Raw genomic sequence first — 18650 nt, 5'->3', positions numbered from 1 at the left:
AATATAGATCCCTGTGCTATACAGTAGGTCCTTGTTGTTTGTGTATTTTATATATAGTAGTATGTATCTGTTAATCCCAAACTCCTAATTTTTCCCTCCCCCCATTTTAATATTTTTTTCTCATAGTCTCTGAACCTTTAGAAGTGACTTTGAATGAAAAGAAGTCTTCAGTATGAATGTTGCCTGCTTCTCTTACTACCCTTCCATATATGACTCTGTTTTGCTAGCCACCTAGGAGGAGACTTACCTCCTTGTATCTACCCTGGGTCAGATCTTTGCCTAGTTCATTTGGTCTTTCCTTTTTTGCTTAGTTGTTCTTTTAGGGTAGCTCATTAGACACAACCAACCTCTTTTACCTTTTATCCATATTCATATACCTCTTCTATTTTGCTTTCAAATATTCATAGATTTGTTCCAATGTTTGATGACACCCATGTCCTTCAGTTCATTACTTATTACTGTTTCTTTTATTGAGTGCCTCAGACTTACGTTGTGCACCTGCTGTATCACTTTCTCCATCTCTGGATATTGACTTGAGATTTCATCCCTCTCCATTTCATGATAATGGTAGTATTCATTGATTTTTTTCTAGAAGTAATGTGGCAAGTTTATGATTGGCATCGGGAAGATAACGGGAAGGGTGGACCTGTGGAGAGAGATCATGAAAACAATGCATTGGGAAAAATATTTCCTTTGAGCAAAAACTTTGTTTCATTTACACAAAGACCCCATAAATGTGTCTCAAGAGGAATAAGTTTGAAACAAAATTCAGACCCAAGTTATCAGAGTAAAAGCTATGCAGAAATGAACTCTGATGAGTTAAATGGTTATGGGAAGTCATTTTTCCATACTCTACATGAAACCTCCCACCCTCGAGCCCAGTACTATGAACATAATTTATGTGTGAGGTCTTTCAGCACAGTAACAAATCTTAAAAGACATCACAGAATTCACACAGAAGGGAAACCTTACGAATGCAGTCAATGTCCCAGATCCTTCAGGTATAAGTCAAAGCTCATAATACACCAGAGAACCCATACAGGAGAGAAGCCATACAGATGCAGTGAATGTCAGAAAGGTTTCAGTACAAAATGTCATCTCACTCTGCACCAGAGAACTCATACAGGAGAGAAACCGTATGAATGTATCGAGTGTCAGAAATCCTTTAGAACAAAATATCATCTCATTCTACACCATAGGACTCATACAGGAGAGAAACCCTATGAATGCAAAGAATGTGGAAAAGCTTACAGGGAAAAGACGAAGCTCAGATTACATTACAGAACACATACAGGAGAGAAACCTTTTGAGTGTAGCGATTGTGGGAAAGGTTTTATGCAAAAGTCAAACCTGATTATCCATCAAAGAATCCATACAGGAGAGAAACCCTATGGATGTAAAGAATGTGGAAAGGCCTTCTGTAGTAAGTCTCAGCTTGTTGTTCACCAGCGAAATCATACAGGAGAAAAATCCTATGAATGCAGGGAATGTGGAAAAGCCTTCAATAAAAACTTACACCTCATAACACATCAGAAAATTCATATCAGAGAGAAACCTTATGAATGCAGTGAATGTGGAAAAGCTTTTGTACACACATCACAGCTCATTCTACATCAGAGAAATCATACAGCAAGAACACCTTATGAATGTGAGGGATGCGGGAAAACCTTTAATAAAAAGTCACACTTCATAACCCATCAGAGAATTCATACGGGAGAGAAGCCTTATGAATGCAGTGAATGTGGGAAGGCTTTTATAGACAAGTCACAGCTTATTGTTCATAGAAGAACTCATACGGGAGAGAAACCTTATGAATGCAAGGAATGTGGGAAAGCCTTTAATAAAAAGTCATCCCTCATAACACATCAGAGAATTCATACGGGAGAGAAACCTTATGAATGCAGTGAATGTGGAAAAGCTTTTATAGACAAGTCCCATCTCATTGTCCATCAGAGAGCTCATACAGGAGAGAGACCCTATGAATGCAGTGAATGTGGAAAAGCTTTCATACGAAAGGCAATGCTCATTGTCCATCAGAGGACACATACAGGAGAGAAACCCTTCGGATGCCTTGAATGCCAAAAAGCCTTTAGCAGTATGGCAATGCTCAGTAGACATCAGTTGATTCATACAGGAGAGAAACCCCATGGATGCAGTGAATGTGGGAAGGCTTTCCGCCAAAAAAGCCACCTTATTATCCATCAACGATGCCATACTGGAGAGAAACCCTATGGATGCATTCCATGCGGTCAAATCTTCAACCAGAAGGCACAGCTCATTAGACATCAGAGACATCACACAGGAGAGAAACCATATCAGTGCACTCAATGTGGGAAAGCCTTTTTTGAGAAATCATACCTCAGTGTCCATCAGAGAAGTCATGCAGGGCAGAAACCTTATCAATGTGGTGAGTGTGGGAAAACTTTCTCTGTCAAGTTCTTTCTCACTTCACATGAGGAAATTCATACATGAAAACAATCCCAGGAACACAGCACTGGGAAGACTTTAGTGAGATGCCAGATCTCCCTGAATATAAGAAAATTCACACGAGAGTCACCCTATGAATGCAGGGAAAGTTAGGGTACTTTTCCATTAATTTTGGCCTTTGTAAGTTTCAAAACTTACCCAGAAGAGAAATCTTTTAAATTCAGTGAATATAGGAAAATTATCTACTACCCATGTAGCCTCATATTTAATGAGAAAAAAGGCAGTATGAATGAAAAGTTGAAATCTCTTCTTGAGAAGAGATCCCATTATACATCGCACAAAATGAAACCTTTGGGTACAACAAATGTTTTTGATAGGCTATCATAAAGTAGTCAGTTTTCACTGTGGAAAAATATCTCACAAATATTGTGAATTCTTGAGTAGCTTCCAAACAAATGAGTTTTCATACCAAGGAATACAGATGGCTGAAGACTTGTGATAAGGGATGCCTCTGGCATGAAGTCCAAACTTATCATGCATCAGATAATATTTTTTTAAGGAGAATTAGTAGAGTGTAATGACGGTGAGAAAGTATATTTACATATAAACAACTTTATAATAAAAATTTTGATCATCGCATTACCATGTATTTATAGAAAATGTAACACAAAATAGTTAGGAAGAACAGATAACTTTAGCATGCCAAAGGACACTTTGTTTCATGTTTGAATATATTGTATAGTCAAAGAAGTAAAATAAGAAAGGTCCCAGCTGTATGTATTTGCTTTGTGTCTGAGTATTTTTGTAGAACATGTATATGATGATTTTCAAATTTCACAAGGTAATGAAAGTTGTGTACCACGAAATTCTTGTTCCAGTTTGTATGTCTAATATCTACCAAAAATGCCAACATAGTGAAATATATAAATCACAAAGGGAGTAATTCAGCTTAACATTAAACAAGACTATAACACCATTTACACCTTTTTGGTTTTTGTTTTACTGTTACTGGTATTGTAAATGAATCTGGTACTTTTCAGCCCTTAGGAATGATAAATTTTTTTAAAACAAATTGTCTTCTGGTTGTCACTCAGAAAACAAAAAACAAAAAAAGAAAACCCAAAAAAAACCCCATTACAAATATTGAGGTTTAAGAGTGATAAGTAATCACAACTCTTCTGTCCCCAAATGAGTTCTGAAAGACTGGAAGCAGCTGCTATTTTCAAAGAAATGAAGATTAAAATGTCACTTGTCTTGGTGGTTGTGCTGAAATGGGGAATGAATATGGTTTAGACTTATAGCCAGATGTGCTTGCCACGGCTTTCCTCCATGAAAACCTAGTTTATTTGTTTCCTAGAGCTGCCGTAACAAAGTATACTATTAACTGAACGGGTTAAAACAACAGAAATTTACTACTGTCTCAGTTCTGGAGGCCAGAAGTCCAAAGTCAAGGTGTCATCAGGGCCATGCTCCCTCTGAAAACTGTTGAAGATTCCTTCCTTGCCTCTTCCTAGCTCCTGGTGATTTATGGGCAACTATTGGCTTTCCTTAGTCTGCAGCTGTATAACTCCAACCTCGGTCTTTGTCATCACATGGCATGCTCCCTGTGTGCCTCTGTGTCTCCACATGGCCAACTTCTAAGAACACCAGTTATTGGATTTGGAGCCCACCCTACTCCAGGATGAGCTCATCTCAACTAAACTCCATCTATAACAACTCAATTTTCTGAGGTACTGGAGGTTAGGACTTCAACATACTTCTTTTCGGATGGGGGGAGTGGATACACGATTCATCCAAAACTCCTAGTACAATTGACCCTTGAACATTGCAGGGGTTAGGGGCGCTGACCCCCTATGCAGTTGGGAATCGTTATATAACTTTTGACTCCCCCAAAACTTAACTACTAATAGCTTTCTTTGATTGGAAGCCTTACCAATAACAAACAGTCGATTAACACATATTTTATATGTTATCTGTATTATATACTGTATTCTTACAATGAAGCTAGAGAAAGAAAATGTTATTAAGAAAGTCATATAAGGGGGAATTCCCTGGTGGTCCAGTGGTTAGGACTCGGTGCTTTCACTGCCGTGGGCCCAGGTTCAGTCCCTGGTCAGGGAGCTAAGATCCTGCAAGCCACACGGCGCGGCCAGAAAGAAAAGTCATAGGGAAGAGAACATACGTTTAAAGTACTGCACTGTATTCATCAATACCATAAGTTTACATCATCCGTTTACAAGCTGAATCATCTGTCAGTATCTACATCAATATTATATGACACAAAACACTGTAGATGTTATACATATTACTAACACTAAGCATCAAAAATGAAAAAGTAATGTGAAAAAATTCATTTATTTACAGGTATAACAACTCATACATTGATAACGAAGAAGTAACAATAACATTTTATCATCTTGGGCACACTGTTGTTCAACTGTGTTTTTCCCTCACCTGTTATTTATCCTAGTGTTCATAGGCACACATTTTTTTTTTTTTTTTGGTGGGGCATATATCTAGGAGTGGATTTGTTGGGCCATAGAGTGATTTTTAAGATTTTAAAGTAGAAAATGTAAAAATATGCAAGAGTAGAAAGATTCAAAAATTTTAAACATTTTTTGATTTCACTGATTGCCTTTCCTCCCCCCGCCCCAGGAATATTTTTAATCAAATGTCATATAGTATAATTTCCTCCTTAAATACTTTAATATGTATCTGTAACAGGTAAGGATTTTAAAAAGACTATAGTCACCATTATACTCAACAAAATAGACAGTATTTCTTGAATATATTCAGGTTCTCCTATAGTGTGTGTGTGTGATTTATTATAAGGTATTGGCTCACATGATTATGGAAGCTGAGAATTTGGAGGTGGAAAGGGTGGGGAAGACTTCTTTCTGAGAGATTAATAATTCTGTTAACTGTTCCTGAGAAACTCACCTCATCGAAAGAACAAACTATTGACAGCTTAACTTGCCCACATCTGCCAATTCAAGACCTGAGTAGCCCCAGAGGGCCTTGAACAAGATATTGGGGACAACAGCCTTTCTGTCAAAGTTTATTTTGCTTGAAGAAGACCATTTGTTCTTGGGTGTGGGCTATAAAGATGTTTCTGTGTTTGCGAGATCTACCATTAATTCTTATTCTGTTGTAAAGAGAACATTTATTCAACTGCTAATAATCGGAGGAATCTTGTTGCATATTACAATTACCAGGAAGTTTTGTGAATAAATACAGGTTCCTGGGACTTCCTTGGTGGCGCAGTGGTTAAGAATCCGCCTGCCAATGCAGGGGACACGGGTTCAAGCCCTGGTCTGGGAAGATCCCACATGCCGCGGAGCAACTAAGCCCGTGAGCCACAACTACTGAGCCCGCGTGCCACGACTACTGAAGCCCGCGCGCCTAGAGCTCATGCTCCGCAACAAGAGAAGCCACTGCAATGAGAAGCCCGTGCACCACAACGAAGAGTAGCCCCCGCTCGCCACAACTAGAGAAAGCCCACCTACAGCAATGAAGATCCAACACAGCCAAAAATAAAATAAATTAAAAAAAAAAATTCAGGACTTCCCTGGTGGCACAGTGGTTAAAAATTCTCCTGCCAATGCAGGGGACACAGGTTCAAGACCTGGTCTGGGAAGAGCCCACATGCCGCGGAGCAACTAAGCCCGTGTGCCACAACTACTGGGCCTGCACTCTAAAGCCCGCGAGCCACAACTATTGAAGCCTGTGCACCTAGAGCCCGTGCTCCGCAACAAGAGAAGCCACGGCAATGAGAAGCCCGCGCACCGCAGCGAAGAGTAGCCCCCGCTCGCCTCAACTAGAGAAAAAGCCCTCGCACAGCAACGAAGACCCAACGCAGCCAATAATAAATAAGTTTATTAAAAAAAAAAAAAAAAAAAACAGGTTCCTGCATTAAGCACCAGACTTTATGAATCAGATGCCTTGATGCTGCAGTGACCTAACCCATATTTTATTTTATTTTTAATTGTTTAATTTTTAGTTTTTATTGGAGGATAGTTGATTTACAATATTGTGGTCTAACCCATATTTTTAAAAAATATCTCCCCAAGTGATTCTGTTGGAACAGTATCAGTTGTAGATCCAACATTTGGGAAACAGTTATCTAGATGGTATTTGGAGCTGGGAGGGGCCTGAGATGGGAATGTGAGGGGAAAAACAGTTGAACAATCCACAGTGTTCCAAGATTATGAAGCATTTACACAGATTTTCTTTTATCTTGTAGCAGTGGTAACTCTTAGGGTGGGATGAAATACAGGAGAGATCTCCAGTCTCTGGAATGTACGTTCTGGAATGAAGGGGACTTCCTGGATTAAAAACAAAACAGAAAACAAAAAAGTTCCTTGGATAAAAACAGCAAGGTCCTACTGGGACACACAGGGAGCTGTATTCAATATCCTGTGATTAAACCATAAAGGAAAAGAAAAAAAAGTTCCTCATTCAGATGGTCTCAGAAATTCGCTCTAGAAGCTCCCAGGGAAAATAATCTAACTCTCCCAAAAGTCCTCTCCCAATGAGGGTCAGCGAGCTGGGGATGAGGCGACTCCCATTTCCTTGCTTTCTGTTTTAGGCAGCCACGAGGTGGAGCTCGATTTCATTAGTTTTTCATTATCAGTTGGGACAAACTGAACGATACCAAAGCCAGTCATGCCAGGATTGTTTACTGCTGCTGCTTTTTGACCCCTCAGCTCTGTCCTAATTATGTACTGATGCGATACAACCAGTTGCCTCTCATTGCTTAGAATTTACTCGCATCTAGCTGGAAGGATGGCTGCCAAAAGCATTGTTTCAGGCGGATGAATTTCCACTCACTTCTGGCCATGAAGGAGAGGGGTGAATATCGAGTAGGAAGCTGGCAGTCTCTACCACATCCTACTCATTTGTCTACCCCACACCCCTGTATACTCTTCTCCCCAAACAGAAGTAGTCCCATCCTTCCCAAGGGAGACAGCTCCGAAGTTTTATTTTGGAGTTTTAGACTCAATCAGGTCTAGAAATATTTGTGGCGAGCAGTCCATAAACTTTAAAAGAATCCTCAGAGACCCAATATACAATGGTGCAATGAGAATAGGAATCCACAATGAAAACTTCCAATGAAGAAGAGAAAACTGGGGAGGATACAGCAGGCGCTATTCTATTGCAACCAAGGCCAATGGGCAGCAATAGTGAGAGTTCCCTGTCCTGGCACTCAATTTGGAAGCACTCGTTCTCCTATCTAGAGGATGTACAACATCCTTCATGACTCCTGGCTTTGCCCTCTTGTCTTTATTAGTTGTTCCTTGTTTTCTATGGTCACATCTTAGTTGGGCATTGAAGAGTATACATTTCTTGGGAATTAAAAAGCATTTCTAAGAGTCAAGAATGCAAATGAGATGGGTAAACTTCTTTGCCTTAAAAATGCAAAAACTTTAGGGGTGACATGAGGGGAAGGGAGAAAAAAGGATGACTGAGTAAAAACAGTGGAGTGGGTGAAGGACTTTTGATAACAAGACTAGCTAATATTCATTTTGAGTTCTTTCTTTTGCCAACGCATCAGGAGTGTGTTATATGATGAAGGGCAATTCGTGAGTGATTATTTGCAGAAAGCAAGGGAAAGGCTGAGTGCTCTTGTAAACTGATTTATTTCAAAACAAAGTCATCAGGCAACAAGGGTACTTTACTTGAAGCCGAGATTTAAAACCAGAGGTATTCATAAAAAGGTAAAGCACGTGGAAATTTGTATTTTGCTTTTTAAAAACTTTTTATTTTATTACATTTTTATTTTTGGCCGCACCACGCAGCATGTGAGATCTTAGTTCCCCAACCAGGGATCAGACCGACACCCCCTGCAGTGGAAGTGCAGAGTCTTAACCACTGGACTGCCAGGGATGTCCCTGGGTATTTGTAAAAATTGGTTGCCAAGGGGAGGGGTTTGGGGTGGGGGAGGGAAGGATTGGGAGCTTGGGATTAGCAGGTGCAAACTAGTATATATAGAATGGATAAACCACAAGGTGCTACTGTATAGCACAGGGAACTATATTCAATATCCTGTGATAAACCAGAATGGAAAAGAATATGAAAAAGAATATATATGTGTATAACTGAGTCACTTTTGTGTACAGCAGAAATTAACACAACATTGTAAATCAACTATACTTTAATAAAAAAAAAAATAAAATAAATGTGGTTTTGATGATATTATTCAGGCATTATTTAGACTAACCTAGTACTAGCCTAACCCATCTCCAAAATGCTTGTAAAGTAAACCATAAACGCTGTCTTGGTTTAAGCCATTGTTAGGTGTAATTGTAAATTGCAGATTACTTATAATTGAAAGCACCCTAATTGATACAAGACCTTGGGAATAATGTTTTTAGGATGACTGTCCTTACCTCTGTCTCTATTTTCCCATATTCCCCCATATCACCGTGATACCCTTGGATGATACTTTCTTAAAATTTCAGAAAGACTGCCATCTCTTTGGTCTAGAAGCCTACTAATGTGCTTCCACAGGAGCAGAGGATGATGGCATTAATCTTGGTAGTGGTGAGCGGATGGGGGCTGTTCTGTCTTGTACCACTGTCGGCTCCTCCGCCTCCCACCTGTCGGAGCACTCTCTGTGTTTCTGGTTCTCGTCTCTCTCATCTTCATCTCTGCCTTTCATTATTATCTCTTGATTCTTCTCACCTCAGTCCTTGCCTCTCTCTTTATCCTGATTCCTTGAGAGAGAAGGGACCTGGCTACCCAGATTCTTTGACTCTTGATGTTGAGAGGGTTGAACTTCTGCATCCCACAGAGGATGGAGCTTGAGAACAACAGTCAGGTGCTTGAGTCTCTAAAAGGGCCCAGTCTACTCCCCAAAGGCTCTTAAAACAAGTACCGTATTGGTGTATTCTTGGGCCCATTGAAAAGCAGAAAGAGCCCTAGTTTTCTGTTACCCAATTGGTTTCAGTTCCCTTCCCCTTTCCCTGTTCCTTTGGTGTGTCATTTTTTTTGGAGGGTGGGGGGTTCACCACGCATGGCTTGTGGGATCTTTCCCAACCAGGGATCGATCGAACCCGGGGCCCCTGCAGTGAAAGTGCTGAGTCCTAACCATTGGACCGACAGGGAATTCCCTGGTGTATCTTCTATGAAGACCTTTAGAACCAGAGTCACTCTCCTCAGGAGACCAAGGCTTAGAACTGTCCAGAGCAAGGACCACAGTTGGTGGAAAGTCCAGGTGAAAAAACATATCCCTGGGGGCTGGGGAGCTAGACAAGGGCACGCTCAGTAGAATGGTGGGGACAAAAGACTCTTTGGAGAGAGTCATAGACAACTATGAGGTGAAGAAATGAATACTGCAAACATACACAACTCTTTTGTGATGTTTGGCTGTGGAGAAGGAGAGCCAAGGAACTGGTTGGAAACTAAGGAAGAATGTGGAGTGGAAGGGTAAACTTAAAAAGAAAAAAAAAAAGAGGTTCTAGACCTTATTGGGTGCTGTTGGGAATGATGGAAGGGAAGGGAAAGATTTGATGCTGCAGGAGAGAGAGCAGATAAGTGAAGGAGGGAAGTTCTTGAGAAAATGAGATGAGTGGGATTCAGATGACAAGTAGGACAGATCTTGGGCAGGGATACTTGTTTTCTGATCGCGGAGGTGAAGACAGAGAAGAGTGGTGCAGTGGTGCAGGTGCATCTTGTTTCTCCATTCATCCACTGATGGACCTTTGGTTGTTTCCACCTTCTGGCTATTGTGGGGAGTGATACTATGAACACCTGTGCACACGTTTTCGTTGGAGTGCCTGTTTTCTCTACGCACCGTTTGCCCAGTATGTCCTCTTGGAGGGCAAGAAATTTATCTTCTTCAGCTAAGTAATCTGTCTGGTAGGTGTCTTGCATATCAGCAATTGTGGGAGCATCTGTGATACTGTAATGACAGTAAGAAATATATATTTGGTCTTCATCCCTGTTCCTGGCACAGAGCTCCCCAAGCCCTTGCAATTCCCCGTGAGGAGGGCAATAAAGGTGCATTTTTGTTATGTTAATGAGGAGGCTTCTGGAGAGCACCTAAGGATGGGGGGATGGTCACCAGAGGAACCCTATGAGTAGAGGGTTGGAACTTTCAGCCCCACCCCTGGACCTATGAGTGGCTGGAGATTGAGTTCCGTCAATCCCCATCAATGGCCAATGATTTAATCAATCTTGCCTATGTAATGAAGCCTCCATAAAAACTCAGAAGGACGGGGTTTGGAGAGCTTCCAGGTTGGGGAAAACCCAGAAGGCTTCCACGTGCCACCATGGTGCTTGTGCCCTGAAAAACTGTGGGACCCAACCTGGAGGGATTTGGGGAGGAGTTTTATAGCAGTGGTTCAAGGGCAGGGTTGCTGATAAGAATCAGGCCTACACTCCTTTAATCTGGCCTCAGGTGGTCTCCTGATGAGCTTCTCTGGTTCCTTTAATCTGGCCTCAGGAACTCAGGGAAGGTCACGGAGGCTGGAGTCTATTCTCTACAAACAAGAAACGGGGTACACAGAAAGGCTTCCATGTCCAGGAGCCCCACAGGGTCCTGCTTGGTTTCACTAGGACACCCAGCTGGTGCTGGAGAACTGCTTGCTTTGGGAAGAAATCCATATATTGGAATTAGGGTCAGAATCAGACCATCGTACCTCCCAAAAGCCCCTTCCCACTTTCTTCCTCGTTGACCAAACTCTTTTTCATGGCAGCCATGCATCCCTCCCAGAGTCTAAATCTCCAGTGGAGGAACTAGATTATACGTTTAATTTAATTTTAATCCATTTACATCTAATAGCTGCATGTAGCTAGTGGCCACAGGCTTGGCCAATGTGACTGAGGGCTGCCCGCTCTCCTCTCCCATCACATCTGAGCTGATTAAGGCTGTTCTGGGTCCAGTTTGCCTGTGTGTTCTGGCCAGAGAGCTGGCTCACAGGCCCCAGGGAACATGAAGAAACAAGCATCCTCATACTGTCCTGTTTGTCTTTGTATTCCCAGTTTTCTCTCTGCTTTCAACAACTGTGTTTGTGATATAGCCATTAACATTTCCTGATCACCTTTAAAACCTCCAAGGGGGACATCCCTGGTGGTCCAGTGGTTAGGACTCCTAGCTTCCACTGCAGGGGACGCAGGTTTGATCCCTGGTCGGGGAACTAAGGTCCTGCATTCTGTGTGGTGTGGCCAAAAAAAAAAAAAATCAGGGTTCAGCAATTTAAAAAAACAAAAACAAAAACCTCCAAGAGACCTGTATGTCCTCAGCCCAGATGTGCAGAGGGTCACAGGACATCAGGAGCATGGAGGTAAGTGAATTGGATATTTAGATTCCAAGGAGGTTCCAGCACACCCCCAAAAGTCACTAACACAGGCATTGTGGCAGCATATCCTTGGCTGTTTGGAAACCATGAGTGATCCCTCCCAGTTCCTGTTACTCAGGCAGCCCCAGATCTATCTCCCCTTCCGGCCCCTCAGCTCTGCTCCTTTGGAAGTCGCTAAAGCTTAGGAAACTTTGCCCAGGTCAGAAAATAATCCATGAGGGGTAAAGAACTGAGAACTTCAGCTCTCAGGTGACTAAGAGGGAGTCCTGGGGACCCAGACTCCCAGCACTGAGGGCTTCCTCTCTTTGAGCCTCTGTCTTCTCACCTGTAAATTGGGTCTATTAACAATCCTTCCTGTGCAAGATTGTCCGCACAACGAAAAGAGACATTGTGTATTCGCACCACAAAATGCTCCTCTATGGGAATGAGAAGGAGCAAATCATAACATGCACAACTGTGTCTGAATCTCACAGACATAACATAGAGGGAGAGAAGCGAGGCACAAAAGAGGATGCTCTGTCCGATTCCATTTACGTGATGTTTCAAAACAGGGGAACTAACCTATGCTGATTAGAGTGAGGACGTTGTTTATCCCCACGTGTGTGTGTAGGATGTCTGGAAGGGGACAGTGGGGGCATTCTGCTTCTTGTTCTGGGTGCTTGTTATTCAGGTGTCTTAACATTGTGAATATTGATTGATGGGACATTTATGATATGTGCAATGGTTTGGGTGTATATTACATTTCACTGAAAATTTTACTGAGAGAGAAAAAGGAGGGAGGGTTAGAGAGGTGAGCGATGGAGAGAGAAGAGAAGGAGGGAGGGAGAGGGGATGGAGGGCAGGAGAAAGGAAGAGAGAAAAAAAAGGGAGGGAGAGATCAGAGGGATGGAGAAACAAGGAAGGGAGGGAGGAGCACTTTCCTGGAACAGCGAAGGTAAAGAAAGGGTGAGTCTTAGAATCTTCTGCAGCGGAACGGATGACGTGGGGTGAGTTGATACAGGGTTCAGTAGAGTCAGTGGAAATCATTTCTTATCCTTCCCCCCCCCCACCCCCATCCACACAACTGGAGGCTGGGAGAAACACCAGCACCACAGACAGAAATAGCCGGGTTCCAAGCACAGTCGTCAGTGACCTGAAGCAGCTGGACAGTGCCTGAGCCAGAGAGGTCGCCACTGACAAGCGCCCTCTGTCGTCAATACTATTTCCATGGGCTGGAGCTGGCCTCGGTCTCCCAAGCCTCAGAGTAGCCAGGGCCCACGATTCCTGGGACTCTGACATGATGGAGGCCCCACGTCTGTCCCACCCACCCCCAACCCATATATCAGAGCGTGTTGAGATGGCTCGTGCTAGCTCACAGACACTTGTTAACATTTCAGGATTTTTTTTTTTTTTAATTTATTTTTGGCTGTGTTGGGTCTTCGTTTCTGTGCGAGGGCTTTCTCCAGTTTCGGCAAGCGGGAGCCACTCTTCATCGCGGTGTGCGGGCCTCTCACTATCGTGGCCTCTCCCGTTGCGGAGCACAGGCTCCAGACGCGCAGGCTCAGTAGTTGTGGCGCACGGGCTTAGTTGCTCCGCGGCATGTGGGATCTTCCCAGACCAGGGCTCGAACCCGTGTCCCCTGCATTGGCAGGCAGATTCTCAACCACTGCGCCACCAGGGAAGCCCCAGGATTTTTTTTTTTTTATTGAAGGATAGTTGATTTACTATCCTTCAATAAAAAATGTGTTAATATCTGCTGTACCGCAAAGTGAGTCAGTTATACATATATATACATAACTGTTTATTTTTTATTTTTTTTAGTTGCAGCTTGCGGGTTTCTTCGTTGCGGCATGCCTGCGGAATCTAGTTCCCTGACCAGAGATTGAACCTGGGCCCCCTGCATTGGGAGCACAGATTCTTACCCACTGGACCACCAGGGAAGTTCCTATACATACTTTTTAAAAATATTCTTTTCCACTATGGTTTATCACAGGATACTGCACATAGTTCTCTGTGCTACACAGTAGGACCCTGTTGTTTATCCATCCTATATATAAAAGCTTACATCTGCTAACCCCAACCTCCCACTCCATCCCTCCCCTAATCCCCTCCCCCTTGGCAACCACCAGTCTGTTCTCTATGTCTGTAGGTCTGTTTCTGTTTCGTAGATAAGTTCATCTGTGTCATATTTCACATTCCACATATAAGTGATATCGTATGGTATTTGCCTTTCTTTCTGACTTACTTCACTTAGTATGATAATCTCTAAGTTCATCCATGTTGCTGCAAATGGCATTATTTCATTCTTTTTTATGGCTGAGTAGTATTCCATTGTGTGTGTGTGTGTGTGTGTGTGTGTGTGTGTGTGTCTATACACACACATACGTAGCACATCTTCTTTATACATTCATCTGTCGATAGACATTTAGGTTTTTTCCATGTATTGGCTATTGTGAATAGTGCTGCTATGAACAGAGGGGTGCATATATCTTTTTGAATTATAGTTTTTTCTGGCTATATGCCTAGGAGTGGGATTGCTGGATCATATGGTAATTCTATTTTTAGTTTTCTGAGGAACCTCCACACTGTTTTCCACAGTGGCTGCATCAACTTACATTCCCACCAACAGTGTAGGAGGGTTCCCTTTTCTCCACACCCTCTCCAGCATTTGTTACCTGTAGACTTTTTAATGATGGCCATTCTGACCAGTGTGAGGTGGTACCTCATTATAGTTTTGATTTGCATTTGTCTAATAATTAGTGATGTTGAGCATCTTTTCATGTGCCAATTGGCCATCTGTATTTCTTCTTTGGAGAAATGTCTATTTAGGTCTTATGCCCATTTTTCAATTAGGTTATGTTTTTTTTGTTTGTTTGTTAACATTTCAGGAATTTTATGAGCCATTATTAGAAATCAGTCATATAAAATTACAATGAAATAAGTGATATTCAAAACAAAGGTAACAAATTCTCAAATTCAGCCCTTCCTAATTACTTTGCTACATTTTGATGAACCAGTGAAATTCCAACATCCATCTTCCCGCTTTTATGTTTGTCTCTCATTAACATAAACAAAAATATCAGCCGACACTCATGTAGGAACTACATTTGTGGCATCCATAACAGGAGCTACTTCTTTGCTGGACTGGAGACTAACCAGACATTTATTGGTAGTCTGATTTTGTGACATTCCTGTTCGAGACAGAATGATGAAAACTGGTACTGGATTTTGTAAGAAATAGCAAGTCGCCCTGAAACTATAGTGGTATGAAATTTACAATTAAGAATATCGTGTATTGTATTATGATTTGTAAACTGCTACATATCATTTATAATCAGTAAAATTTATCATAAACATATGTATTTATATACAGACGTACTTTTTTTTCCCCTCTAGAGCTGGCGGTTAAATGTTTACCAGCATACCATAGTGCTGAAAATACCTGTGCTTGGGATTCTGTAAGAACCACGTTCAAATCTCGGCTCTGTCACTACTTGTGTGACCTTAGAGATGTCATCCCCCTTTTTTGGACTTTAGTTTTCTCTTCTTTAATACAGAAGCTATAATCACTGAGGGTGCTCTTTTGGCTGGAGCTAATAAGTATGAAGTGGGTAGCCCAGGGCTTGGTATATATCACAGCCACCATCAACATTACGGCTCTTTCCACTTGCTGGAGACAAGCCTGCTCTCCCTCTGCTTTCTCTGTCCTCTGAGATCCAGACCACAGTGACATGGCCCTTCCCTCTCATCCTCACAATCCTCCTTCCTCGTGGGACCTCCCTTTCCCAATCAACACGTTGGGAAATCCTTCAGCAGACTTTCCTGTGAATCCCTGGACCTGGGGAGAGATGCGAGGGGACACATTCTGGTCCCATGTACCTTAGAAGAAGAAGGTCCCTTTGAGCTTCTCCAGGGCAAAAACCAGTTCCTGGTTTATTGTATGCCAGGCACTGTGCTGTTGCATTGATTTGTTAGGGCTGCTATAACTCATTACCACAAACTAGGTGGCTTAAAACCACAGAAATGTATTCTCTCACAGTTCTGGAGCCTAGAAGTCTGAAATCAAGGTGTCAGGAGGGTTGGTTCCTTCTGAAGGTTCTTAGGGAGATCGGTTTTATGCTTCCTCCTGCTTTCTGGTGGTTGCCAGCAATCCTTGGTGTGATGGATTCAATTGTAACCTCCCCCATATTCCTAAATTGAAGTCCTAACCCTGCAGTACCTGTGAATGTGACCTTATTTGGATACTAGGTTGTTGCATATGTCGTTATTTAAGTTAAGATGAGGTCATACTGAAGTAGGGTGGGCCCCAATCTAATAGGACTGGGTGTCCTTATGAAGAGGGGAAATTGGGACACAGACACGCATGCAGGGAGAACGTCATGTGAAGATGAGATGGGGGTGATGCTTCTACAAAAGAAGGGATGCCGAAGATTGCCAGCAAACCACTAGAAGCTAGAGAAGAAGGCTGGGACAGATTCAGAGCCTTCAGATTCACAACCCTGTCAAAACCTTGACCTCAGACTTCCAGCCTCAAGATCTGTGGGGCAATACATTTCTGCTGTTTAAGCCACAAAGCTTGTGATACCTTGTACAGAAGTCCTATAAAACGAATACATTTGGCTTACAGATGCATCCCTCCAATTTCTGCTTCTGTCTTCATATCACCTTCTCCTCTGTGACTACTGTTGACTAATCTCCCTCTGCCTCACTCTTATAAGGGCTCTGTCATTGGATTTAGGTAGGGGTGATCTCATCTCAAAATCCTTAACTTGATCACATCCGCAAAGACCCTTTTCCCAAATAAGGTCACATTCACAGGTACAAGGGGTCAGGACTTGGGCCTGTCTTTGGGGGGCCACCAGTCAACCCACTATATCTGGGGATTCATATAACGTACATCCTCTCATGTAATCTTCGCTCCAAAAGAGAGTCAGAGGAGGGAAACCGAGGCTATGAGCGAACAAGTCACTTTTCCACAGTCACACTGTTAGGTCAGAGGTGGAATTATAATACAGGGCCCTCCAACCTGCTGCTATTTCACGCTCTGTCCCAGAGGAGGCCTCAGTAACAGTGTTTGATGAATGAATGCATGAATGAGTGAATGAATGAAGCAACTCAGTAACGGGCACGGAAAGCAATCTTGTGCAAATATTTCCTAGAAATAGCAAATTATCAGCAAGTTTGGGAGTTCACTTATTTTACTTACTTTCTTTCTTACTTACTTTCTTTCTTTCTTTCTTTCTTGGCCGCGCCGCGCGGCTTGTGGGATCTTAATTCCCCGACCAGGGATCGAACCCAGGCCCTTCACAGTGAGAGTGTGGAGTCCTAACCACTGGACAGCCAGGGAATTCCCTGGGAATTCATTTAAACCAGGTTCCATGCCTGGTATTTCCAGCTCTCTGCATGACATTGAATATATCAAGACCTTAATTTCCTTATCTGTAAAATGGGGATTATAATACTTGCCTCAAATGGTTTTCAAGGGAGTTAAATAAGAGTAGGCATGAAATAGGAGCGTGGGGGGGAGGGGGGAAAATGTCACTTCAGAACCATTGGGGGCTTTTTTTTTTGGCCGTGCCATATGGGGCTTGTGGGATCTCAGTTCCCTGACCAGGGATTGAACCCAGGCCAAGGCAGTGAAAGCTGGAATCCTAACCATTAGGCCACCAGGGAACTCCGTGGGGCATATGTTTAAGTCATTTGCGGGGTCCTGAGCTCACTGAGTCAGAATATATGGGAGTGGGACCCAGAAATCTGTGTTCCTAGCAAATGCACACAGCTGATTCGGATGCTCTGGTGCCCCCAGACCCGTTTGCAGGAGGCTTGGATAGGTGATAAGAGCAGAGGGTGGAGGAGGTTTCTGGCTGTGTGCCCTTGGGCACCTTCCCTCAACTGGTCTGGTCCCCAGGTCAGAGCTGAGGTCGCCGGGGAAGGTCAAGGATCCCCCTGTTGCCGCCTGAGTCAGTCATGCAGACCCTCAGCTGCTGCTGGTTCAGGAACAGCTAAAACTCACCTCAAATTCCAGTGTGCTGGGCAGACGCTCTCGCTTAACCTGAAGGGCTACCCTGCGAGGGACAACTTGAGATGTTCCCATTTTACAGATGAGGAAACAGAGGCTCAGGGGAATCAATAACACGCAAGTAACCAGCTCATGCCTGGGGGCCCCAGCCCATCCCCCCGGCCCCCCATCATCCTCTCATCCATCTTCTCAGACTGTTGCGTTTCTCCCACGAGAGGCTATTCAGGCCCTTGTCTGTGGTGGAGGCGGACCCAGGACTCACCGTGGACAACAGGAACTTTGGGAAGGGAGCCGGGGAGGTACAGAGCCAAAGCCATATATGCAAGAGTAACCTGGGCCTTGAAATTTTTTCTGTCAGAGCTCTGAAGATGATGGACCCGAGGGTCCAGGGCCCAGGCATCTTCTACAACACACAGGGGTACAGGTGCCCAGCCCCTCCCCCCTCAGACCCAGGGGTCCAGCCCCCAGCCTCCTCTTTCCCCAGTGACCTACTTACCTGGCTCTGCTGACTCCATGCTCTATCACTCTGGCCAGGAAACAACTCTTCCCAGGCCTCAGTTTCCCTCTTTGGAAAATGAGACTCCCCTCTTGCTTCCCTGGGAGAGGATAGAGCTGCTGAAAAGGAAGTCCTTCTCTGGCTCTTTCTGTCTCTGTTCCCCTCTGGGGAGAAGGGTAGGAGCAGAGAGGAAGCGGGGTGGCGGTGTCTCCAGCTGGAGGGATGGGGTTACAGCCAGACGGGGCTGTCCCTCTCCTCCCGGCCTCGAAGGTCCCCCAGCTTCTTCCCAGAGGCAGGTGGGTGTACAGTCATCAACTCCCTCCCTCCCACCCAGGATTTCGGCAGAATTTGGAGACCTAGGTGTTTCCCAGAACATGGGTGTTTGGGAGGAATGGCCCTGTGTAACCAGCTGCAGCCTGGCCAGGGC

General features: G+C 43.5%; 1 protein-coding gene across 4 annotated transcripts in view; it reads left to right on the top strand.

The window, feature by feature from the left end:
• LOC137752942 (zinc finger protein 268-like) overlaps positions 1 to 18650 on the top strand; it is a 30019-nt gene that overhangs the window by 9253 nt on the left and 2116 nt on the right. For 2 of the 4 annotated variants that reach the window (XM_068527837.1, XM_068527838.1), the window contains one exon: positions 593 to 3394. The exons of 1 other annotated variant lie outside the window; for it this stretch is intronic. In XM_068527837.1, the coding sequence (XP_068383938.1) occupies positions 593 to 2472 (1880 nt within the window). In that variant the 3' untranslated portion in view covers positions 2473 to 3394. Of the gene's footprint in view, positions 1 to 592; positions 3395 to 18650 lie in introns of those variants that run through there. One more of the 4 variants, XM_068527839.1, reaches the window with a different exon arrangement.

This window comes from Eschrichtius robustus, chromosome 19 (assembly GCF_028021215.1).
Source record: "Eschrichtius robustus isolate mEscRob2 chromosome 19, mEscRob2.pri, whole genome shotgun sequence".
NCBI classification, from domain to species: Eukaryota; Metazoa; Chordata; class Mammalia; order Artiodactyla; family Eschrichtiidae; genus Eschrichtius; species Eschrichtius robustus.
Note: the sequence above shows the minus strand (reverse complement) of the source record. Positions and strands in the feature narration are given on the sequence as shown.